This window comes from Tasmannia lanceolata, unplaced genomic scaffold (assembly GCF_043159265.1).
Source record: "Tasmannia lanceolata isolate RefF3 unplaced genomic scaffold, GAP_Taslan_0.1 ptg000037l, whole genome shotgun sequence".
Lineage (NCBI taxonomy): Eukaryota > Viridiplantae > Streptophyta > Magnoliopsida > Canellales > Winteraceae > Tasmannia > Tasmannia lanceolata.
In genome coordinates this window covers 21295449-21322571 of record NW_027518714.1, presented here as the reverse complement: position 1 = coordinate 21322571, position 27123 = coordinate 21295449, and the positions used below count along the sequence as shown (strand labels likewise).

The following is a 27123-nucleotide window of genomic DNA, read 5'->3' as shown; positions in this document are numbered from 1 at the left end:
CATTACTAAAGTTGCACTCCATGTACTCTATCTTAGTCCTACTATGTCTAAAACCTTTGGTGTAAAAAATATAAATAGGAAAAAATTAAAAAGAAAAATTAAGAATGGGTAGGATTAGACTTAGTCAATTTGAGCCGGGTAGATTCTTTCACCTTCTTCATGAAAATTTTCTAAAGGATTTATTAGTTGACTCCAACTAGTTTGGGACAAAGGCTTAGTTGAGTTGAGTTGAGTAAGAATGGCTAGGGTTTTGAAAGGGAAATTGATGTTTCTTTAGTATATGTGGTTTATTTTGTTATGTGGGTGCATGCTAACTTCTAGCTTCGATCATTGCTTACTTTCGTCCCAATGGAAGTTGATCAAAAGCAACACATGTCAGTGGAAGTTTATAACCATGAGCAGAGGTCATGTGCACTGTAGAGGTAACTCAAGACAAATGAGATGAGGGAATCCCAATTGGGAGCTGATGTAGCGCACTCATTGGTGATGCTCTATCGCACAAGTAAAAGGTTTTATGCTTTCCTAAAAGGTTATAGCTAGTGTTAGTGTTTCTACTGCTAAGCAATGTAGTGATGGACAAGCTCTTTCCCTCAAGAGAGGTTCCTACTTCTGAGGACCAATTGCTGAATGATTTCTGGCCCTTGATGCTTTATTGATTTTGGTTCCACTAACCACCGTAGGTGTTCACTTTTGCTGTATGTCCATATGGTCGACTTTAGGGGCCCAAGCTCTTTCCCTCAAGAGAGGTTCCCGCTTCTGAGGACCAAGTGCTGAATGATTTCTGGCACTTGATGCTTTGTCGATTTCGGTTCCACTAACCACAGTAGGTGTTCACTTTTGATTGTATGCCCATATGGTCAACTTTAGGGGCCCTTCCCTCTCTCAAGAAGAAGACAATCTTGTAGTGTGGTTTGATATACAACCAGGGGCGAAGGGAGACAATTGCCCCCCTTAATTTTTTGGGAAAAAACAATATACCTTTATTTTTTAATATTTTTTTATACTTACCCCTTTTTAAAAAAATATGCCCCCCCTTTCTAATCATCCCTAAGATAGAAAAAAAATTACTATAATTTTTGCCCCCCTTGTGCAAAATATCTGGCATCGCCCTTGTATACAACCATAGTAAATCCGACTTTATTATTGCTATTTTGATCTTTCTTTCTTTTCCTTTCTTCTTCTTTTTGAAAACATTTACTTAAATTGCACATGTTCTAGCCTATTGTACCCCTAAATATATAGTTAATATAAATAGGGAAATGATTTCAGCACAACTATGTTTTGATACATGCGCTCATGTATCTTGTCTTTTAGCATTTAATTGTCATGTAAGTGCTTCTTGGGAACCGTAAAAACCCTTTTACAGCTCTTTAAATACTAAAAGACAAGAAACATGAGCGTCTTGTATCAAAACATGTTTGTGTTGAAATCATTTCCCTAATTATATTAAGTATATACTTATATAGGGAAAATTGTTCGTGAGCTTGAGCTCATATAGCTTATATATGTATAGGTAAGCTGGGGTTTGTGGACCTCTACCAGTTCATTAATAAGAATAGTAATTACAATCTTTCACAGCTTCAGCTAGCCATTATACACACACATATCCATGGAATGGTCTCAAATCATTATACCTCTCTCTCCCTCTCTAGAAGAAAAAGAAAATCCTGTATTAAGGTTTGACTGACAGTGATAGAAAATCTTACTTTACTATTACCTTTTTGCCATTTGACACAGCTATTTGATTTCTTTTTTTTTATCTTTTTCTGAGAACATTAACCTATATTGCACATTGTCTAGGCTACTATCCCGTATACATAATATATATAAATAAGAAGTCCCTATATATATATATATATATAAAGCTTGAAGCTCTTTCTCTAACCTTTTCTTCTTTTGTGTGTTTTCTCTCTCTTAGGTTGAGGAAGGGGCTTGCGATCAAAGTTTTGGAATTCATGTAGCAGAATTCGCAAACTTTCCTGAATCAGTTGTCACCCTTGCTAGAGAAAAGGCTGCTGAGTTAGAAGATTTTTCTTGTATTTCTGACATTCAAAATGATACAAAAGAAGTGGTATGATTAGTTCAAAAGTTAAAATTTGCTTCTATTGGTACAAAAACTTTATGTAATTACTTGCTCTGCTGATTCTATGCAAATATTTCCATTTGCTTGTTGTTAACTATTCATTCTATGCTTGTATTTTATGTGATGTGTTGGATGTATTCGTTGTTAGACGCACCACACTGTTAGACACATTACACTCATTAAGGGTACTTTGGTAATTGGATCACACACACACAAATATGTATGTATGTATATATATTTCTCGTGTGGAGAGAACATTAACCCTCTCTCACGCCATTCTCCATCTCTTCTCTTCTTTATCTCATCATCATGTAAGAACTTAACGTGGTATCAGAGCTTATGGTAGTGAGTGTCAATGATCCTGAAGATGCGACGAGACGAGACGCCCCACTCCCACCATCCGAAGACGCGACGAGACGAGACAAATCCCTTCTCCATTTTTAGAGCACAAGGTTGAAGATCAAGCTTTTTCTTCCTTGAAGAAATCGCATCACAGAACCTTAACCCTCGAACACTAAAATCCTAACCCTACATCATCCCTCCATACTATTGTCGTCTCCTCCTTCCATACCCTAACTCTAACTTTTCCTCAACCCTATACCTAGTTGCAGCCAAGGTTTTAAATTTCGACCGAAATCCGAAATTTCGGGTTTCGGTGGAGAACGAAACCAAAATCGATAATACCCGAAAGGGTAGTTTATTTCGGCCGAAATTTCGGTCAAAATTTCGTTTATCCCTAAATTTCGTGAATTTAAGGGATTTCACGCAAAAATCTCGAGATTTGATAATTATTTAATATTATCCCAAAATTTCAGTCAAAATTGCCGAAATTTCGGTTGAAATAAAAAGGAGAAAAAATAGCCGCTGAATTGACTTGGTCAGATTTCGCCCAAAATTTCAAAATTTTGGCTAAATTTTGATTTCGGTGAGGACCGAAATGCACTCAGAAACCGAAATTTGAAACCGTGGTTGCAACCCTCCCTTCCATCTTCTACTAGTATCGCACCCCCCAAAACCTATTTATTCCTTTTTTTTCCACGGACCATTCACACCCCACAAACCTCTTTTTTTAGGAGTTTCACAATCCTTAACCTCTATATGTGAATTTTTCATACACCCCTAACCCTGGACCGATTAATCCTTACCCCTACAACCTAGATTTGTGTTACACTCATGTCCTCAAGTTTAGTACAACTCAGTCCCTAATCGTCACTTATTTATGATCTAAACTAGTTTCTTCTTGCCCTTTTATCTTGTGATTGGTTCTGGAACGTTCATTAGTCGTCCCATCTTGTTTCTATATATGTTTGGGTGGTGTTTGTGCATTCTTCTTTGTCCCGGAGTTAGATGTTGATGTCTTCGCGCGAGTATTGTTAGAGGAATTATTGGTGATTATCTGTGGTGGATTTATTGGATAAAAGTGCATGCCAACTGTTTGAAGAAATGTTTGAGAGAATTTTTTGTTTGCTTTAGTAGTGATCGATTGTGCCTCGTTACTTGTGTCGTTGGTGGTGATTAGTTTGTAGCTAGTCTTGGTGGTTCGTTGCTTCTACGCTTAGTTGGTTGGTTGCTTCTACACTTGGTTGTCAGTGGTGCTTGGTCGTTTGTTGTTGTTGGTTGGTGGTGGTTGTTAGTTGGTGTTGAGTGGTGGTGGAGTTTTTTTGGTGATTGTTTGCTGTTGGTTGGCGGTGATTATCTATCCCCTGTTCGTGCCGTGGTTGTTGGTTAACTTGTTGGAGGTAGATCTTGGTGCCTAGTTGTCTACAGGTTGTTGGTTACCTTTTATAGTTGTTGGCTATTCGTGGTGTTCGCAGTTGTTCGACCGCTGGATGGTTCGTTGCGTTGTTAGTTGCCAGATTGTTCGTGGTTTGCTGGTAGTGTTGGCTGCCTTGTTGGTGTCTCCTTCGAGGGGGTGATTGTTGGTTCGTGGTGATTGTTGATTGGTGTTGTCGATGGTGGACTTATTAGTGCTTCTTTTTATTGTTGTTGGTGGCGGTGTTGATTGTTGGTCCTTGGTGCTTGTTGGTTGGTGGTGCTTACTGTTGGTGGTGTAGTTATTTGTGCTTGATTGGTGGTCACCATTGTTGGTGGTTGTTGGAGGTGTTGTTTGTCTCTATTGACGGCTCATTGGTTGTCAATTTTCCTATACTTAATGTTGTTTGCGACTTGGTTTTACCCTATTTCTCTTTATGTTGCTTCGTTGGTGGTGATGATGGTCTTCCCGGGTTGGTGATTGGCCTTCGTTGTTATTGATTGTTCTTGGTGGATTGATGTTGGGTTGCTAGTGTTCCCCTCCAGTGTGTTTGAGGTTGCTTGCTGTTAGTTGTTCCTGGCATTATTGTTGTGGATGCTGACTGTTGTTGGTTGTTGTGATGGATCGAATCGCTTCGTCCTCGCTTGCTAGCCATGACCGTGGTCGTGATTCAGGGGACGTCGTGGTCGTGGGTCTCGATATTGTACCCTCTGTCGTATGGATGGCTACAATATTGACTACTGTTATGCTTTACATCCAGAGCTTCACCCCTACCACCCTTCTACTGCTCGTGTCGCTCCTACTACATCTGCCTCTCCCGACTCAATACTTGTCAATCGTGCTGAATATGAGGAACTTGTGCGCCTACATGATAGACGCAAGTCGCCCATTGCCACATTTGCCCAACGAGGTAGCTTGTCTAGTTTTCTTTCTGGAACTGCTTCTGGATCATGGCTCATTGATTCAGGAGCACCTCATCACATGACTAGTCATTTTAATCTCCTTACTTCTTTCCAATCCCCACCTCCTAGTGCACCTCATACTGTTACATTAGCAGATGGAACTACATAACCTGTCTCTGGGGTTGGTATAGTCTCCATCTCTAATAGCATTTACTTATCTTCAGTTCTTTATGTTCCTTCATTTCTTGTTAGTCGATTGTGTGTGCGTCAATTGACAGAAACTCTAAACTGTTCTGTTTCTTTTTTTTCCTTCTTATTGCACGTTTCAGGATCTCAAGACTGGGATGAGGATTGGTTTGGGCCATGAGATTGGTAGCCTATATTATCTTGATTCGAGACCTGCTAGTGCTGCTCTTCGTACTTCTGTTGATGCTTATCAGTGGCACTGTCGTTTGGGCCACCCTCCTGCCGAGAAGCGTCTCAAATATCCCTTCTAGTTCTATCGAGTTGTTTTCTTGTGAGTCTTGTGAGTTGGGCAAGCACCATCGAGTGTCTTTTCCTTCACGTGGTGTTCTTTGTTCATTGAGTGCTTTTGAACTTATTCATTCAGACGTTTGGGGTCCTTCACATGCTATCTCTTTATATGGTTTTCGATACTTTGTTATATTTGTGGATGATTTCCTGTGTGCTACATGGTTGTTTCTACTTAAAGATCGTTCTGAATTTTTAATGCAGTTTGTCGCTTTTACTTTGAAATTCCGAATCAATTTAAATGCTATTTCTTGCTTGCGCACTGATAATGCCAAAGAGTATTTCTCTACCTGTAATGGTTTTCAATAATTTCTTGAATCCCGTGGCATCATCCATGAGTTATCCCGTGCTTGTACTTCACAACAGAAAGGCGTCGTTGAGAGGAAGATAAGATACTAACAAGCACGAGTACAGGTACGGGTACGGGGTCCGGGTACGAAACAACACGGGTACGTGATTTTCCAAAAAACTGGGTACGGGTACGCTAGATATAATATATTTTAATATTTTATTATATATTTATAAAAATTTTAAAAAACAGTTGGAGGAAATCAAATAACACTAACATCACCAAAATAGCAAGATCTATTAAAAGAACACAATTTTAGTAGGCAAATCAGATTATTGGAGTCTCCAAAATTCAGTTTTGGGCTCCCAATTGGTTGTCACAATAGCAAATTAACAGGGCCTAAACCCTAAGCTCCTAATTGTGAGCCCAAATCAGATTCTTGTAGTCAAAATTAAACATAATTTTGACTCCAAAAATCAGTTTTTGGCTCCCAATCAGTTGTCACAATCCCAAATTAACAGGGACTAAACCCTAAGCTTCTAATTGGGAGCCCAAATCAGATTCTTGGAGTCAAAATTAAACATAATTTTGACTCCAAAAATCAGTTTTTGGCTCCCAATCGGTTGTCACAATCCCAAATTAACAGGGCCTAAACCCTAAGCCCCTAATTGTGAGCCCAAATCAGATTATTGGAGTGAAAATTAAACAGAAGGGAAAATTACATTTACACCCCCTCTAGTTTCTGACACATTACTCTAACCCTGACTTTCAAAACATGACAAGTACACCCCTTGAGGTTTCAAAACATGACAAGTACACCCCGTTCGTCAACGGTCCGTTAGTTTAACCTGACGGAAAGGCTGAAACTAACCATGGTTAATATTTTGAGGACAACAATAAGCTCATTTGCAGAGGGATTAGGGTTACGCCATTTCCCACCACCGTCGTTGCACCTCCGGCCACCACCGTCGTCGCCATCTCCAGCCACCGCTGTCACCTCCACAACAGACAATGAAACCCCACCCCATGGCTACATCAAACCCACATTTCAAGAAAAAAACATTGATAAAAGCAAAAAGCCCTAAAATATTAGGGTTTATGTGCAAATCATGATAATGGTGTGAATGAAGACAAATAAAACTCCTAGATCGAGGGTTTATGTTAATAAATAAACAAGGGTTTGAACCCAACCCTAATTTTCAGTTTTCAAGTCTGAAAACCCTAATTTTCAGTTGGGGAAGATGAGGGCATTGTGGTCATTTCCGCCTCGCTGTCTACTCTGTCAGTTTAAAAAAACTTCAGGGGGTGTACTTGTCACGTTTTGAAAGTCAGGGTTAGAGTTGAATGTGTCAGAAACTTGAGGGGTCTGTAATTTTTCCTAAACAGAATTTTGACTCCAATAATAAGATTTGGGCTCCCAATCGGATGTTACAATGTCAAATAAACAGGGCTTGAAGCCTTAAAAAAACAAAGATATGGAGAGAGAGAGAGAGAGAGAGAGAGAGAGTGACACAGAGAAAGGTAGAGAGAGATCGAGGGAGAGAGAGAGACTGAGAGAGAGAGAGACCGAGAGACTGAGAGAGATAGAGATAGAGAGAGAGAGAGAGTTATCGGTGATGGAGGCTCACCGAGATTTGACGCCGCCGGAGTCTCACCGGAGGAGAGATCGACAAGAGGGAGCGTCGGAAGGGAGAGGGAGAGAAAAAGGGAGAGAAAACCCTAGTTTTCTCTTTAAAGCTTTTTTTAAACCCCCCAATAAATAAACATTTTTTAAGAAAAAAAAAAACGCAAAACGTATCGGGTGCGCACCCGGCACGCACCCGACCTCTTTTTTTTGTTTTTTGTAAATACTGTGTACGCACCCGATACGTACCCTGTAAAGACCTGGCCTCACACGGGCCTAGAAAGTTAATAACCTTAATTAAATCTGGATCGTAGATCCATAGACCAAAAATCACAGTGTATTTTCGTTTTTTTATTATAACCAATTTTTGGAGCATCAGATCTTGTCCGTTCGACATGATTTTGGTCCCGGTAGATGGGTATTTATTGATGGATTTTTTTTAGAAAACAGCCCATAAACTTTTGATATCACCGAAAGGTAACTATAAACAAAGATAATTAAGAATAATAAAATGATATGGTCTCACATAAGCCTTAGGTGTGTGTGTGTCACTTGGAAATATGGAATGAGAAAACTTAGAATTTGGTATATCATTGTGTTTCAGATTCGGTAGCAATCCTACTCAGACATAGATGATTTCTTACTCTTTCACATCACAAATAACTAAGGTAGGTGACGGTAACCTAAACTTGTACTCTTGAGCAATGATTGATTTATATGCATGCAATGAAATTCTTAGTAGACATAGAATTGTTCATGATAAGGATGTAGTTAAGATGATTGTTCCTTATTAATATGCATCGTGCTCTCATGTTTTATTCTACTAGTAGAATGCAAATGTTGAAATTTGATGCTATGCCAGTAGCTTGGAAAAGATGAAATGTTATGATTCCTTGTTAAAGGGAAAAGGAAAATGTGGGAAGCAATAAAATTGCTAAAAATATCTTTAAGATATTGGAAAGAAGAAAAAAAAGGATATGGATGATATGCCAGTAAGACTGATAAGAGACAAAGACATTGGGAAAATAATTTGGTGGATTGAGCGGAGGTATGAGTCGTCTAGGAATAATGAAATTCCGAGCCGGCCTTGGGTTTTAGCGCACCCCCTTGGCGGTAAATGCATCATCTTAGACCATGATGTCAGGAGGCGGAGTGGCTATTAAGCACGTCGTAAAAAGTCTCTCATGCCCACTACCTGTAGACGAGGGTATTAGAACGTATTAGGGGCGGGATAACAAGCTAAGGGAGCTTGATTGTCTTGGGTGAGTCGTCTCATGCATTAATAATGATAATAACAAAAATATAAATTTCTCATTTGGAAAACGTTGTTGTGTTGCTAGAATAGTAGTTTTAAATTGATTTATGCCATAGCATGTCCCCTATTACTGTTCATGATTTCTTTAGAAATAAATTATGTTACATGTTCACCTATAGAATTAAGCTGTATTAAATTCAAGAGTTGTTTAATTGTATTTGTTTAGGTACCGAATGAATCTACATAGTTCTTTGAACTAACACCAAAAATTCCCCACAGGTTTTAATACAATGGATAACATCGAGAATAAATAGGGAGCGTAGGAAGAGCGTGCCGAGTCATTGGAGTGTCTAGTCTTTTTCATTTATATATATATATATATATATATATATATATATATATATATATATATATATATATTTTTTTTTATTTTATTTTTTATTTTTTTTTGAAATTGCAGTTTACTTATGTCAGTTTACTCTTGCTAAACACTCTAAGTTTGATTTAGATTAATAATATTTGAGTTCTTTGTTATTTAGAAAAAAAATTATTCTGCATTTTTCATGAGTTACATTTAGTTTCTATCTTTGGTGGCATTTCGGGTTTATCCGAAAATCCGGGTCGTTACAGTACCCGTGTGTACCTGTACTCCATACGTACCCGATATGGGTACGAGAGGTCTGAGGGAGCACCCATGCTTCCTAGATAAGATACTTATTGGATATGACTCGCACTATCATGTTCCAGATGTAAGTTCCCTAAGTTTATTAGGGTGATGTAGCCTGCACGGCTTACGTCTTAGCGAATCGTCTTCCTTCTTCTGTTTTGTCTGGACAGACACCGTTTTATATTCTGTACCAATTAGGTGATCCATTTCCCTTGATCCCATGTGTCTTTGGTAGTACCTTTTTTGTTCGCAAATTAGCTCCTGGCCTTGACAAAGTGGATCCTCGAGCTGAGAAATGTATCTTTTTTGTGTTACTCTCGTATTAAAAAATGATACAAGTGTTGTAGTCCTAGGCTGAGGAAAACCTTTGTTTCTGCAGATGTCACTTGCTTTGAGGATACTCCCTATTCTTCTGATCCTCCTACAGCTCCTGTTGAGCTTCCTACTCTGCTGCTTCCTCTCCCGTCTAGTCCAGCTGAGGACATTATTCCCATGACGACTACTACAGAGACCACATCAGGGCCACCTATATCTGAACCGAAAATTTATACCTGTGGAGCATGTCAGGTTTTCCCACTGTCAGTCCATCACCTCTGCCCGCTAATCTTCTTCCTCAGTCGGATGATTCTCCATCATGTGGTTCTCCTATTGCCTCTTGCACTCGCTCTCACACTACTTTACATCCTATTTCTCAATTTGTTTCATATGAGCATCTTTCACCCTCGTTTCGCTCTTTTGTCTCTAGTGTATCTACTTTTTCTGTGCCTAAGATAGTTTTAGAGGCTCTTGCTCATCCAGGGTGGCGGGCTGCCATGGAGGCTGAGATGGCTGGCCTTCATTCTAATAACAAGTGGCAACTTGTTCCTCTTCCCTCTGGAGCACAACCTGTTGGGTGTCGATGGATATTTACTATTAAGTACCTACCTGATGGGATTGTTGAGCGTCTCAAAGCTCGTCTTGTAGCCAAAGGTTATACTCAAACATTTGGAGTGGACTATCAGGAGACATTCTCACCTGTGGCCAAGATACTTGTCCTGATTCTGATTTCCATTGCTGTGAACCGTGGGTGACCCCTTTATCAGTTGGATGTTAAAAATGCATTTCTTCATGGCGTCCTCTCTGAGGAGGTATATATGGAGCAACCTCCGGGGTATGCTGCTCAGGGGGAGATGGGTTTGTCAGTTTGTCGCATTAGGAAAGAAATTTATGGATTGAAGCAGTCTCCGAGGGCATGGTTCGGCCGGTTCAGTGATGCAGTCTTGCGCTTTGGTATGAAGCAGTGTGCTGTTGATCATTCTGTTATGAGCTACCAGTCCACTGCTGGTTCTATATTCTTGGTCGTTTATATGGATGATATTGTGATCACTAGAAATTACAAAGGTGGAATAAATAGATTGAAGACTCTCCTCCAAGGAGAATTCTCAACAAAAGACTTGGAGCTTCTTAGATATTTCCTTGGCATTGAGGTAGCACACTCTCGTTGTGGTCTTTCTCTGTCACAGAGGAAGTATACGTTAGATATTCTAGAGGAGACTGGTTCCATAGGGTTAAAACCAGCATCTATACCTATGGATTCGAATGTAAAACTATTTCCAGATCAAGGCGACTTGTTGGATGATCCAGGTCGATACAGGAGATTAGTTGGGAAGCTAATTTATTTGACAGCCACTCGTCCTGATAACTCATTTGCCGTACGAGTGGCCGGTCAGTTTATGAGCTCTCCTCGCACCTCTCATTGGGCAACAGTGATTCAGATTGTCAGATACTTGAAGGGCACACCAGGAAAAGGCTTATGTTTTAGGAAACATGGTCATGAGAGAGTAGAGGGATTTACTGATGCAGATTGGGTAGGGTCTCCAATAGACAGGGGATCCACAACTGGTTATTATACATTTGTTGGAGGTAATATGGTGTCCTGGAGAAGTAAAAAGCATGATATTGTATCTAAATCCAGTGTAGAACAGAATACGTCCCTATGTCATACACGAGTGGATAGTTGCTTTGGTTACGTTATTTCCTATCAGAAATTGGTTTTCCACCTTCAGGACGAGCACAACTGTATTGTGATAACAGATCTGCAATTCATATCGCTAACAACCCAATCTTCCATGAGCAAACAAAACACATTGAAGTGGATTGCCATTTCATTCGTTTGAGAATTCAGAGAGGAGAAATATACACCATGTTCACTCGATCAACAAACCAGCTTGCAAATGTGTTTACTAAACCATTAGGGCCTGCTATGTTAAGGGATGCATGTAACAGGCTAGGAATGTATGATATATACTATTAGAATATGTGGGATCCAACGGTTGGATTGGGTTAAGATCTCACCGTTGGATCATCTTGGAGGTAGATTGGGTAAGTTGGCTAAACGAGGAGACTAGATAAATTAGGCGAGTGGATAAGAAGAGGCAAGCAAGAAAGATTAGGAAAGTAGATTTAATTAGGTAGATTTGATTAGGATTCCTTCCCTTCCATAATTATCTTGATTTCCCTTCTATGCTTATCATGTAAGTGCTTTATATAAGCACCCTTTGATTACTGTAATTGCATCTAAGAATTAGTGAAATTTCTGAAGTTTATCATGGTATCAAAGCGGGACGATCCGACCCATCCTTGATCACATCTTTCGCAGTTCCATTTTTCGGCTGACAGCTAACTCTGCCGTCCGCCGGGCCAACATAGCTCTCCAATTTATCCGCTGCAAAAACAGCTCCTGCAAATCTAAATCCCAACTCTTAGAATTCGCTTCCTTTGTGTTTACCTCATTTTCATCTCTACTTTCCCATGTTCCATCCATGGGTTTTCATCCATGCCTTCACTGCACTCGCAGCCATCTCCCCTTAGGTTCATTTGATCGGCCTCATGGAAAGAGAATGAAGTCCTCAATGTTTTGTCCAAATATCAAGCCCTCAATTCCAACATCATGAAGAGAAGATGAGGGATGCCCACGGAACACAGAAGCCTATGGTGTAGACACTAGGGCTGCACAAAAAACCGCCTAAACCGATAAACCGAACCGAACCAGGCCTTTCGGTTCGGTTTGGTTCAGTTTTTATTCCTATCGGTTTGGTCGCGGTTACGAGATTCACAAAACTGATCCTATCGGTTCGGTTTACGGTTCAAAGAATTTTAATCCGAAAAACCGAACCGAACCGGTTCAGATATAGTTTTTGGCTCTTTTTGCCATTCGGCCCATTCGTAATTTCATAGCAAAACCAAACCCATATCTATCCGCTCCTTTGACCTAACCCTAACTCTAACCCTAACCCTAACCCAACAATAACCCAAAAAGGACCCAAACCGTTCCTCTCTTCTCTTTCACCTCTCCTACACCACAACTACAGCAGCAACATAGAACAACCCAAATAGCATCGCTGCAACCTACAAGTGCAAGCCATCTTCTTCCCTATCATCAAACCCATTAACACCTCCAGGTTCGAACACTAACATCTTCGTCTCCTCTAATCAAAAGATTCAAACCCTAACTTCTTCTCCTCTAATCCCAAGCCTAACCCCTTTTCAAAACCTTCATTAAATCCCAGATCCGCTCCGCCACGGAGCCACCCATCCCTGACTCAAAACCCACTTCAAACCCTCCTTCATTGGCCTAACCCACTACCCTGCAACTCTAATCCACCACCACCATCTCGGCATCTCCCCACCGATTTCCACCATCTCCCTTTTTAGTGCTAAGTTTTTTTTTCTCAATCTCAGATTTCAGATCCATGTATTTAATGAATGAGACTACATGTGTGCAAGACTATGAGCAGTTTAGGGCCTCTTTGGATGCTACCAAAGTCATTCCTTATTTGCAAGTGAGATTATTTTAAGCTAATTTTATTTGCTAATGGATGAGTAGTGACTTCTTTGTATGGATGAGTAGTTACAAGTCAAAAACGGATAAACCGTGAACCGAACCAAACCGAACCGGTCAAAATCGGTTTGGTTCAGTTCGGTTAAAAGCCCCAACGGTTCGGTTACGGTTTGGATTTTGGGATCGGTTCGGTTCAAGAAACACCCTTAAACCGAACCGGACCGAACCATGTGCAGCCCTAGTAGACACTGCTAACTTTTTCTCTGTTTTCAATGCACCCCATCTCTTCAATCTATCTCCTAAATTTTGATATTTGCACCCTCCTATTCATGCACCATTTAAATCCGTAAAGTCATTGGCTTTTTTTTATGTGCCGTTAGCTTCTCCGCTATTATTCGTCGCCCATCTCTATACTTCCATTTTTTTCTCTCCTTAATTCCTTGATCCATTTCAGTTGAGGTACCTCTTCGAGGTGCGTGCCTAAAATATGAGCTCTACTCAGTTGAGGGGCCTCTCTCCTCAAGGTTTGTGCCTGAGAGAGCAATTTGAAATTCCCATGAAGATTGGTATTCTAAAACGAACCCATGTAGTCATGCCCATCGAGGCCCATTCTTGCCCATTCCGGCATCGGTCCATAGTGACCCAATCTTACTCGCCCATCGAGGCTTGAGTCTTGTCTAGCCCATTGAGGTTGTGATCTATTGATCCATTGGTTTTTTTTTTTTTAAACCCTCTTTGCGACACATCAGCAAGCGGCGGTCTTCTTCGGCAACCATCGTTGGTGATCATTGGCAGCAACATCAGTCTTCACCATCAACTTTCGGAAGTGTGCATCAAATTGGTGGATTTTGATTAAATTTGTAATTTGGGAATTCTATTTTCCATATTTGGCAATTTTATTGTAATAAAACGTATATCGATTTTCAATCCATATACGTTTGAGGGGGCATGTTAGAATATGTGGGATCCAACGGTTGGATTGGGTTAAGATCTCACTGTTGGATCATCTTGGAGGTAGATTGGGTAAGTTGGCTAAATGAGGAGACTAGATAAATTAGGCGAGTGGATAAGAAGAGGCAAGCAAGAAAGATTAGGAAAGTAGATTTAATTAGGTAGATTTGATTAGGATTCCTTCCCTTCCATAATTATCTTCATTTCCCTTCTATGCTTATCATGTAAGTGCTTTATATCAGCACCCTTTGATTACTGTAATTGCATCTAAGAATTAGTGAAATTTCTGAAGTTTATCATAAAGCTTCGTCTTGGTCAAGGTAATAAAGGCCATCAATCTCATGGCCCAAGCCAATCCTCATCCCAGTCTTCATGTCCTGAAAAACACAATAGGAAGAAAAAAAAGGAAACAGAACAATTTAGCGACTTTGTTAATTGGCTAACAGATAACAAGTTAACAGGAAAAGAAGGGACATAAAGAATAGAAGACAGTTGAAGACCCGTTGAGGTGGAGACTACACCCATCCCGGATACAGGAGATGTAGTTCCATCTGCTAAAGTAACAGTACAAGGACCCATAGAAGGAAATGAAGGAAGAGAGAATTGTAGGATTACCAGTCATATGATGTGATGCTCCTGAATCAATGAGCCATGATCCAGAAGAAGTATCAGAAAGAAAACATGAGGGGCTACCTTGATGTGCAAACGCGGTAGCTGGCTGCTTCCCTTTTTCCCGGAGACGTAAAGATCATCATATTTTGCACGGGGGATTACCATTGTGTCAGGAGTCATAGATGAAGCAACAGAGGAGGAAGGACTATCAGAAGCTACAGGAGAAGCACTCGCAGGTTTGTAGGGATGTAGATCATAGCAATAATCAACAATATGCCCCTCCATACAACAATGAGTACAATAACGGGACAAACGACCACGACCTCCTCCATCGCGGCCTCCTCCTGAGTCATGGCTACTGCCACGGCCACGGCCACGACCAGCATAAGTCACATGAGCAAACCCATCCACCATAGGGTCACTATGCTGAACTACTCTCATACGTTGAACCTTAGAAAATACATCTGCGAGGGTGGGAATCAAACCAGAACTGACAATCTGTTGTCGGAGTTGGAGATAGTCAGGCCCCAATGAGTCAAGAAATCTAACCACACGTAACTCCTCCTGGCTTTTTTTTAAGTACGACAGGATCCGTAGTAAACGACATCAATAGATCAAGCTCCTGAAAAGTGCTAGATAGTCCATGTAGTGGCTATCAACCGGTTTGTCACCTCTTTGAAGGCTAAACCACTCGGTAAAATGATCACATATACGCATAAGATTATCCACCCCAAAATACATCGTAGCGGTCTGCTCCCAAATTTCTTTCAACGACTGAAGATACATCAGAGAAGTGGCAATATTGGGTTCCATACAACCCCATAGAAAAAAAAAGGATCACAGCATCGTCCTTAAGCCACTGATCATAAGTCAAATCACTAGTAGCCGGTGGTGCGCGCTCTAAAAAACTGATTTTCCGACAGCCAAGTAAGTGTAGACAGCCATCTTCCACGGGGGATAATGAGTCCCATGTAGCTTTATAGAATTCATCTGAAGGGGAGGTTCGACATGGGAATAACTAGACTTGCCACTGTATGTAGAACAAATCTCAACAACCTTGTTGTCGGCAGGTGGCTGAGAAGATTGCTCCACAGATTCCATAATGAAGGCACAAAACAACACGAAGAACACCACCATGAATATTCCAACACCCACAACACCACAAAAAGTACCCACCAACCACAATAGAAAAAAAAGTCACTAAAATCTCCAACACATCAACTAACGATAAAATAATCACCAACAACCAACCACGACACCACCACCACCGATATCATCCAATCAAATGACAAATCCACACTAGTAAGTAATCACCATCAAATCACAAACAGATCACCCACGACAACACCCACATATGCTATCTCACACAGTAACAACCGATTCCGGGATAGAAAGAGGCGACAACATCACAAACATACATCACCAATATGAGAGAATCAACAAACAGTAGCCCAAAACGAACCACGAGATGATAAAGAGCGAAGAATACCTATTTAGATCATGAATTCGAAGGGTTGGAAGTGGATTAAAAATGAGTTTAGGGGCTGATTTGTATAAAGTAGCGGGCTACGGTTAGGGTTAGGGTTTGAGGGTGAGAAGATCAAAGAATAAAGTTTTGAAAGGTTCGGCTAAGGTTTAGAGGGTATGGTTAGGGTTTTGTAGGGTTCGACTAGAGTTTTGATTATTCAGAATCAAATGAATATGGTTTTTTTTTGGGTTATTCGCTCAATATTTTTAGGGGTCTTGGAGAATTTGATATGGTCACTTCTAGTGGTAGTGGTTATGGGTACAGTTAGGGATTTCTGATGGCTGGGTTATGGTTACTTCTAGTGGTAGTGGGTATGGGTTTGTGGATTTGGATGCCTAGGGTTAGGGTTAGTTATCGTATCTTCGTGTACACAGAGAAAAAGAAAAAAATATTCTTGGTTCTTCAACATGAAGCTCTGATACCATGTTAATCTACATGGTGGAGGAGAGAGAGAGATGAGCGAGAGAATGAGAGAGAAACAACAAGACAGAGAAGGAGAGAAAGATAGGCGTGAGAGGGAGAGTTCGAAATTAATTTCACTCCCCTCTCACGTTATATATATATATAGAGAGAGAGAGAGAGGAAAAGGATTGTGAGCTTGAGCGTTCCAATCAAATGGTGCGCTTGAGCTCTCAAACCCATGTGGCCCACATTGTTAGGATGATCCAAAGCATTCATTTGAAAGGCCCTTACATAGATAGGGTGTGTACAAAAAATCAGCTCCATAGGATCATCCTAACCCATCCATTTGTGGAGGTCAAAATGGACAGACCACAAATCTGCCCATTTTTTCCCTCCACTTTTAGAGGGGTTAGGATGATTCAATGGAGCTGATTTTTGGTACACACCCTATCTATGATAGGGCCTTGCAAATGAATGGTTTGGATCCTCACAGAAATTGTGGGACCCATGTGATTGGTGCACTCAAGCGCACCATTTGATGTTAGAGTTCAAGCGCATGAACACATTCCTCATATATATATATATATATATATATATATATATATATATATATATATATATATATATATAATGAAATGACTAAATTGCCCTTATGTCATCTAACAGTCCTTCTTTAAGCAGTCTATCCTTAAAGATATTTAGTTTTTTCCCTTTGAGATCCCACCACCTAGTCCTCGGATGTCTAACATCTCTATGTTTTCTTTTCTAACGTTAAATGCATATATCCAATACCACCAGCCTATGTTGTGTGACTAAACACTCCCGAGTATGACTTCACAATTTTTACACGCAGCTTTGTCCTCTCTCCTAGTGAGAATAAAATATATCTGGCTACAGTTGGTGCCACTGCCACTGCTAAAGGTTATCAAGTGTGAATCTCTTTCTCTTAAAAAAAGTATTTGTTAACTTCAAATCATATGCCAATGCAAACTCCAAAATCTCTTCTCTTGTCTCATTCCTATTGCCAAAACCCAGTCCTCCATGAACCCTCTCAAAACTTCCATTAGTTCTTCCCACATGCCCGTTTAAATCTCCTCTTATAAATAACTTCTCTTCATGTGGTATTCCTTGGACTACTTTATCCATATCCTCCCAAAATTGCCGCTTGACAGAGTCTATTTGAGGGGCATACGCACTAAGAAAATTAATCGTCCCTTCACCTAATATTAATTTAATTAGAATAATTCTATCACCCTTCCTTTTTACATCTACAATCTCATTTCTTAGGCTCTTATCTGTTGTAATCCCTACACCATTTTTATTCCTCTCCTTACCTGTATACTATAACTTGAAACCCGTATTTTCTATTTCCCTAGATTTTTCTCCTACCCATTTAGTCTCCTGAAGCCAAGCTATATTAACTCTCCTTCTACTTAGCGTATCAACTAATTCCTTCAGCTTACCTATTAGCGAACTTATGTTCCAACTGGCTAAACGAATCCTACTTCTTGGACTAGCTTCCTCGCCCCTCGCACCCTTTCGTAGAGTGCGAGGACCCTTGTTCATTTTTCACCACACCTGGGCGCCGATGTGGCACGTCACTAAGGGAGCGACGGCCCAGGACCAGCCTCCTCACCCCCCGCACCCGCCCATGAAGGTGCAAGGACCCTTGCTCATTTAACATTATATCCGGGCACCGATGCAGCGCGTCGTTAAGAGGGTTACGCCCCAACGAATTTTCTATAGGATTCATCTTCATAGAAGAGTGGCTAAGTTTAGGGCCAGCTACCAACCTAACGCCAACCCTCCTTTATCTTGGCTTGGGACAGGCTGTGAGAAATACATGCGGAGTTAAATGAAGAGCAAATATCCCAAAAAACCCACCCCAATAAAATTTTGATGACTGTACAACTGATCTCAGGCTTGTATCTGACACTTAATTTATGTTTGCGTCAACTATAATTATAATGATTGTTATTCTCAATTTCTCACATTAAAAGAACCTAAGTCTGTTGCACTAGTCCAAGACTCATTATACTTTCGTAACATCGCTTTTTCTCTATTTCTGTGTTAGAATGGTTGCATGGATACTTATCGACTTTGTTTTAGATCCAAAACAAATATTTTCCATTTCTTTCATGATTTTCTCATCTAAAAGACTAATAATAAATTACAGAATGACTGAAATCTTGCGTAGTCTGGCTTAATGTTCTTGTACTGGTTTGTTTTTGCATATAGTTGTATAAGTATATGCATAACTGTTGTTGCCTATACATTTGTCTCGGGGTGGCACTAGGAGTTGGTCTTTCCATGCGAAACCCCAATTTGTTTGCTCCGTTGGAGCTGGCCCAGCCCCTCAACTATTCGCAGGCTTACAGCTCAAGTGCTTGATTTTGTACTATGGTGGAAGAATGCTCTCTCTCTCTCTTTGCAATTATGTTTTAACACTACTGAAAGTAAACCTTCCATATGTGATTAACTAATTTTATATTCTTGTTAATACCAATTTTTAGGTGTCTGGCAGTTGTTGTTGTTAGAGTATATGCCGTGAAAAGCCAGCAGAATGACATTTTGTTATCAATAAAGGTTTATTTCATGACATGAATGGGTAATTATATTAATGAATATGTGTAATGTGCTTATTTTGTAACACATATTCGTCCTTAGGTGGACTTGATAAAAGGTTTATTGGAATGTTTTATGAAACAGTGAAATGTTTTTAAAGGATTTTATAAATGCATTTGGAGGCCGGACACCGCTTGACCAAAATGGTATACCCAGAGTGAGCCAAAGGGGTAAGAAGTGTCCACCCCTCGTATGACTCAACTCAATAGATGTAGTCAAGAAGAAAGGACTTGCACATACAAGATGTGATTAGAGGTAAGATGATCTGGCCGTCATCTTCAGGGTTACGGCTCGATGTAGGTCATTGACCTAATGCGAGTGTAGTTTAACTACAGAGTGAGATCCCAGTGGGACCCACCATAGGGTTCTGTAGGATCGATCGTCGGATCCCTGCGACGATCCCACTCATAACTCGAATGACCCGGTAACATCCAAATCGATCAGGGTTCCGCATTTTATGTAATTGCACGGACGGATATGATCCGTTAGATTAATGTGAATACTTTTATATATATATATATATATATATATATATATATATATATATAGAGGAAACTGTTGGTGAGCTTAAGCTCACCAAACTTATGGTGAGCTTAAGCGCCCAATCACATGGGTCCCACATTTTCTGTGGTGATCCAAACCATTCATTTGCAAGGCCCTATCATAGATAGGATGTGTACCAAAAATCAGCTCCATAGGATCATCCTAACCCCTCCATTTGTGGAGGACAAAAATGGACAGACATTATTTGTCCACAAATCTGCCCATTAGGGCCTAAGACCAAACTGGCCCATCCATGGTTTGGAGGCCTAAAGTCGGCCCCTCTCAGGTTGAGGTACATGATCTCTTGGCCCTTATATTCCAACTAGCCTAGTGGAGGAAAGAAAGAAGAGTCTTAGGAGTTATCTCATTAGGAGTTTAAAATCTGGATCTTCGCTGTTGGAAGATGTATGGGAGTGGGCTAAAAGATGTTGGGGCCTTTCCAAACTGCAAAGGCCTTAATCAACTCAGTGGATATTTGGTTTTCCTTTGAGTTAGAATCCCAGGCGACTGCTATTCTCAGGCGTGGAGGTGATGCTCTGGGGGGATACCTCTCCTCCCTTCAGCGTTGGTTCCTGGCTTATAACACGGGTGCTAGAACCATTAGGATTAGATTCTATAATATCCCTCTTCATGCCTGGTCTATGTCAACTGTGGAGATCCTCGGACAGCACCTGGGCCAGGTGGTCCAGACTCAGCTCTTTGGTATCCACGATCACTAGACTCAGCTCTTTGGTAACCACGAGCACTGTATGACCTTTGCCTCGGCTTTGGTCATAACTCCCCTTTGGAAATCTATCCCCTCATCTATTAATCTAAGAGTAGATTCCAGTATTTATTCTGTAGGAGTCAAGTGATCTCTAAGGATAGTATCAACAGTCTGGCGATGTCGGTAATGGGGGAATGAAGTAAAGATAATTTGGCTGCTTCTGAGGGCCCCGATTTGCAAGTTCCCAACATTCAGTCGTCGGCGATGGTTGACCCACCGGAAAAGGTGACAGTTGCTAATCCCGAGGGTTGTGATAATGGCAGGGAGCCGTTGGTGGGCCCCTGTTTGAATTTTGAATTATCCACTTCCTCGCCTGGCCTAGCAGCCAACAACTCGCCTAGAATTTCAGGGAGCAGAGTTGAGGCTGTGATAAGGAGGTGGAGTAAGGCTGGAGGCGGGTTGGTCCGAAATCTTTAATTGTTGTAGCAAGAGTTGAGAAAGAAAGGCTCTTGGTAAAGATATCGCTAATAGCTATATTCTGAATTAAGAAAAGAAAAAAAAGGCTATAAAATAAAAACCAGATTTAATAACGAAAACAAAAGTTCTAAGGATAAACGTCAACGTATAGGGAAAGGTAATATACGTCGTAGAAGTACTAATCCGAAAGTACAGGTGCTAGCTACCGGAGGTGGTCTGTCTGTTTGTACAAGAAAACTTAAAGGTATTTTTAGGAAAGAGGATCACAGGAAGAGGAGACTTGTTGCTGATTCTCCAAAGCTCCTTCGAAATTTTGACAACTTCACTGAGACAGCTATGCCAGGGAAGGAAGCGAACCAGAGTGGCAATATTTTGATCGCTCAGGACTTTCCGTATGAGGATGGAGATCTTGAACTCCTGAAAGATGTTCGCTACAACGAAAAACTAGCAAGGAAGGAATCATCCACCCCATGTGAGGTTTCACTTAGCATGTTAAAGAAGTGATGGGCACATCTAAGGAAAGAATCTACCAGCAATCCCGGCATCGACTTTAACCCCTCAGAGACGACAAGTGATATGGAATTGCATTTGCCTCCCCTAGATCTCCCCATGCTCAGTAAAGTTTTAGAAAAGGAAATGCGCACTCGTCGGCGCCTCTTGGAGGAGGAAAAAAGGACCGTAATTAGGGACCTGGAGAATAGTCGGGATACCCCGATTATTGAGGTCGTTGGTCCCTTGGACATGCTGGTACAGGAAATAGATCAACGAGCTGGGGAGCACCCAGGGCCTAGTGGGGATTCTAAAGGTAAGGCCAAGCGGGTTGCTGATAGTTCAGAAGAGTCAGGAAGTGGTGGATCGTTCTCGGAAGAATTCGATGACTTGTTAACCATGTGAGACGTTTTTTGGATTGAATACGATGAAGATCTGGGGGCAACCAAAGATATGTTTCTGGCAATGATAGCAAGAGACAAGGAAGAGAAAGAGGTAAGAGCAAAAGAGGCTGAAAAGAAGGTTGGGGAGGGGGCTTAAGCATTAAATTCCTCTTCCAATTCAGTCCTTTCATAATCTTCTAGAGTGAATTCAGGATTAAAGGGAGGAAGATTGTTGTATTGATTGATTTGTAGTTAAAGGAGTCCTTTTGAAACTCTCGGAAGAGGCTGTAGGAAGAATGCTAGTGTGGAAGGTCCATGATAAGCTTGAGAGAGTCTTTGGCTCCCCTCTTCAGGAGTTGTTCTGCTCTGATTAAGTTCTTCTCGTTGAGTTTTCCTGAGGAAGTACGTGACTGGATGAAACGATGAAGATCTTCACTAAAGCTTCAATTTCTTAGGTCTGGTTATCTTCGGCACTAATCTGATCCTAGAAGCAGTGGAGTAGCTGTATTGAAGCTAATTCCCTTTAGCTTGAGAGACTCCAGTCTTTCGCTTTGGGTGATATCCTTCTTTTGTACCTGTACTTGTCTTCAGGAGTTTTGGAGAGAAGAAGAATTCATTTTGGTTGATTGGGAAGGACGTTAGGAAATGGTTTTCGGTTGGGGTAGCCGTGGGGTCTGTAGTTTTGTAATGTTGATGGGAATTGGCAAGATGGATGAGTTATTCTTTATCTCGATGTAATTATGAGTAGTTTTTACTTGTTTCTCTTGATTAGGGCTGGCAACGGGGCGGGTCGGGGCCGGATGTTGGGGTCCCCTACCCCTTCCCCTTTGTGGGGAATTTCCCCCCTCCCCTTCGCCTCCCCTCTGCGGGGATGGTGGGGAATCCCCCTCCCCTCCCCGCGGGGAATATCTAATCCCCTTGCCCTCCCCTTCCCCTCCCCGCATCCTTCGGGGACAAAATCCCCTCCCCGCTCTGCCCCGCCCCAACATCACCCCCTCTTTAGTCATTGATACACTAATGCTGGGTGTCCCTAATAAACTTGATGCAATTTCAATATATAAAAATGTTATAAACTAACATACTTATAGACAAAGGAGATATATTTCTTACTCTTCATAAGATAGCAAACCATTGGTCTATAACATACTTATAGACCATTGGTCCAAGACCACGGCGCTTTGATGATCCCAACCATCCCATAAGTTTTTAGATCAAGTGGTATCATAGCCACTTCGAGTACCCAACATCCAAACCCCATTTTGGATCATTAATTTTGGGAAATGTTATGAGCACTGTTGTATTCTGATGATCGCACTCCTGACTTTATTAAAAGTAAGGTATGGCCCGCACCATAGGATGATCCAAACCGTCCATTAGATGGTGCACACCCTAAATAGGTTGCGCCCAAAAAATCATTTCCTTAGGTTGATCCTAACCCTCCGATCTGTAGAGGTACTGAATGATCCTATTCCTCTATAGATCGGAGGGTTAGGATCAACCTATGGAAATGATTTTTGGGGCACAACCTATTTAGGGTGTGCCCCATCTAATGAATGGTTTGGATCAGCGTATGGTGCGGGCCATACCATACTTTTAATAATAAAATGCAATTTATTTTGGCTACCGATGTTGGCACTACGATTTTTTGATAATTGCATACACTCAGCTTGTCTTTATTATTTCAACATCTGTCAAAAGGTTATTATAGTTCCCATAATGCTCTCAGAAGCTAATTAAAAAGAAAAGACAAGCTAAGTTTATGTTTGGGGGAATCTTGTAGCCGATCCACATAGTTTCTAGTAGTTTTCCTTAAAAAAAAACACTTAAAAATATACAAAAAAATGGCATTGATTAACGGGGCGGGGACAACTCCATCCCCTTCCCCTTCCCCTCCCCGCACCGGGGAATTTTTAAAATCCCCTTCCCCTCTCAAATCGGGGAATCCCCGCCCCAAACGGGGCGGGGCGGGGCGGATCCCCGCTTTTTCGGGTGAAATTGCCAGCCCTACTCTTGATGGCTCAGGAGTATGCTCTTAGCCATGATACTTTGTTAATGCAAGCCGGGACCCCTGGTCCCCAATGTAATTTCCATGGTATAAATATACTTTATCATCTTTCAAAAAAAATATGTAAATGTCTTTGGTAAGTAAGTAACAAGAGACATTAAGAGAATTTTTCGAGGACAAATTGGAGCCATATAACTCCCATTGGATGCGAGTTATTAATTAATTAAGTGGATAATTAATTATTCATTTATTATACATTATTATGTATTATTAATGTGATTAATAATTAGTATAATAATGTCAGATCTGAGGATAGTTATTCCCAAATCGGTTTTGCAAGAGGTGCGAAATTGGAATGGAATAAGAAATTGGAATTGTACTACACATTTGGATAGGATTGGTGGGGCGCACCACACCCATAACAGTTGGAAGGGCTGGGAAAACGTTTCCCATTAATTCAAGGAGTTTGTGTTGCACTACAACTCCTCTTTGGATAGGAATTGCTCAAATGAACTTTCCAGACTTTGAGCAATTCATTTCCAACACGAACACTTATTGGATAAGGCCTTAATGGGCTGGAGAGTGACTCAAAAATACATTTCCCAATCAGTGTTGGGCTTCCCCACATGGCCTTGGACGTTTGGGAGAGTCCCATTCATTCGAGGAATCTCAATGCAAGTTGGTCTTTGTATTGGATAGGAATTGGGGGAGATAAACAAGGAGAAGATAAACCAAAACTCTTTGCTATTAAAAGAGGGGAAGGGCTGGATGAATTCTAGTGAATGTCACTTTGGAAATTCGTCAGCTTCTTCTCCCCCTTCGGAAAATACGTTTTCACGTCCCCTCTCTCTGTCTCTCTCTCTGTCTCTGTCTGTCTCTCTCTCCTCCAATTATTCAACGTGACACCTCATAGTGCAAAAGAGAAAGGCTTCTAATTTAATTCTCTGATCTCTACAACATGGGTACTGATTAGATCAGACCTTGTTCAAGTGAATAAGAGTTATTCACATTCACAATCAACGGTGCAAAGAAAGGAATCCATCGGTTCAACTTGCGGGATTCGCGGCGTTCAAAACGGTCGCAACCGTTCGAGGATTAGATCAAGCAGTGAGGTTTCTTGATTTCTTTTTCAAAGACGTATTTATTGATGTTTAATTAGCAATAATAACTAATCTAGACTCTATGATCTTGGGCAAAAGCAAGATCGAAAAGAAAATTTAAAGTTCCATGCGTTTTTGTTTCTGCTGCGCGTAGCGATCTTGCCGGAAAGGGATAACCTTCCTTCAATTGTATGTCTTAATATTTAATCTCGTTATGAAAAGTGAATCTAGAATTCTTAAAAACCTATAAACATTGGGAAGCATATTAATGTAGAAACAGATCCCAAAAAAAGCCTACTGAGTGAACTATAGTATAGCAGATTTAGTTAATGAGTAGCAGCTTCCATAGTGGAAAACAGCTCAGTGAATTGTTAACTGCACCACACACCCATCCACACCTGTACTGGGTGCACTAGTGAACAGGTTAATTGTGTCTGATCAAGAGAATTTCTTATTCATTCGGATCTCTATGAAGTCTAAGAACCACTATTGGAATCTTGCACAAATAGGCCAGATTGATGCAAGGAGCAATAAAAAAAATAAGCGGTATCAACATAAAGTTATTATATTTCACTTAGACAATTTTCTCCTCAAATGTTTTCCCACCAACAAAACTTAAGTCCCAATAAATAAATAAAAACAATGGGAAACTGATATATTGTTTCCGACACCAATGTCTGCTCCAACGGTGGTTTTTTCTTTCCCTATTATCGGTAATGTCAAAAAATCCCAAGGTGTAAGGTCACTATGTGTGATTTTCTTTATTATGATACAAAAAATTGAATTCATGCATTGCAATATAGAAAGGACAATGTCCAATCATAGAAATAAAGTCTATTGATAAATCAGGGAAAGATAATTGATATCCAGACTCCCTTAAAGTAATAATGGCACTCCTAGTTTATTTTGCACTTCACTAGTTAGCTGTTTAGGCTGTTACAATTGCCAAAAAACTATCGACAGTCAGTAAGATTTTTTTTTAATTAACCGTGTTGTTATCAAAATAGTGAAATGGTATGAGTTCTTGGTTTTGTGCTTTGAAATCTCAAGCGCTATGGCCAAGAACACTTGAATTGGTTTCATCCAAGTAGTTTAGAGTCCTATCACAGGACTATTTGTATCTATTGTTCTATTGTCTAGTGCAAATTTCATTTTCACTGTTTCTGGCAGCCTATTTACCATTTTTCTTATGCTTTCCCAGGTGGGATCTAAACGAAAGCGAGCTTGCAGTGCCAATGACATGGCTAGTGGTGCTGTCCGGGCTCATCAGTTCCTGCAGGACTTCTCAGCCTTGCCCCTGGACCAGATGGACTTGAATGAGGCGCTGCAGCAAGTGGGCAAATTGAGGTGTGATTTGGAGAGAGATGCGGTAGGCTGTCCATGGCTCCAGCAGTTCCTCTAAGCACTAATCTTCTATTTTTTGATGATTGGGAAGGTCAGCACTGAAATACCTTCCAGATGTATAGATAAAAGACTATTAAAGTAAGGCCTCTATGCCAAGATTTTCCCTTTTGCTTCTTCCTTAGAAGGCTTAAATTATTGTATTTGTCGCAATTTTGGGTTACAGATGGCTATTATCCTCTTTTTTTTGTTTTTTTTGCATGTTTCGTTCATCAAGCTTTTGTGGATGCTGATGAAACCAGGGGATTCAATCTAATCAAGATTGTTTCAAGCTTCGGAAACCAAGAGCCTTACTAAAATAGTTTGCTAGGAAGGCACTGCCATTCCAACCTTACACTTTTACCAGTGTGGCCTATTAGAAGAATGTTCGGGTTATTGAAATTTGAAAAGGTATTCCATATTTACCTTTTACGTTTGGTATTGTACCTAATAACAGCTCTCTAATTTTATGCCTAAAGTATCAACAGGAAGTGCTAAAAATTTACAATCAATAGTCTAAGTACAGTGGAGGATGTCTTTAATTGCAATATATGAAGTCCTTATATTTGCCATGGTAGTCTTTGGATTAGGATTTTTTTTTTCTGAAGGAGAGATGAAAATATTACCACTGTCAATTTATGGCAATGTCTGTTTATTTGTGGTCTCCAGGACGAATCCATATGAACTACTTTCCATCTAGTTAAGGGTATATTTTTGAAGTGTAAAAATAAATCGTAGGCTCCTTAAAAAAAATCATTGCAAAGCACAAGATGTTCTATTTCCACAGTAATGTGTTTACTTGTAAGGTTCGAGAGGGGGCTTAGGCTGTGATGTGAGCAGAGTAATATATTTTCCTATTATCTTTGAAGTCTCTCTAAATGTATTTGTTTGGTTTGACCTTAGGCCCAGGTTGGATTGCAGAAATTTTGTGGAAAAGTTTGAAAAGGAAAAATGTCTGAATTTTCCTACTTTATTAGGCATGAAAAAAGATAACAAGA

At 40.5% G+C, this 27123-nt stretch overlaps 2 protein-coding genes across 2 annotated transcripts in view; both read left to right on the top strand.

The window, feature by feature from the left end:
* LOC143861313 (DNA mismatch repair protein MSH2-like) overlaps positions 1 to 26885 on the top strand; it is a 45914-nt gene extending 19029 nt beyond the window's left edge. Inside the window, exons 4-6 of the mRNA XM_077372250.1 lie at positions 1919 to 2071; positions 25947 to 26227; positions 26364 to 26885. Coding sequence (XP_077228365.1) covers positions 1919 to 2071; positions 25947 to 26147 — 354 coding nt within the window. The 3' untranslated portion in view covers positions 26148 to 26227; positions 26364 to 26885. The remainder of the gene's footprint in view (positions 1 to 1918; positions 2072 to 25946; positions 26228 to 26363) is intronic.
* Positions 3655 to 5527, top strand: LOC143860006 (uncharacterized). Its single transcript, XM_077370513.1, has 2 exons — positions 3655 to 4746; positions 5068 to 5527. The coding sequence occupies exons 1-2, from the start codon at positions 4456 to 4458 to the stop codon at positions 5233 to 5235; spliced, it is 459 nt and encodes a 152-aa protein (XP_077226628.1). The 5' UTR covers positions 3655 to 4455; the 3' UTR covers positions 5236 to 5527.
* Positions 26886 to 27123: the final 238 nt, after the last annotated feature.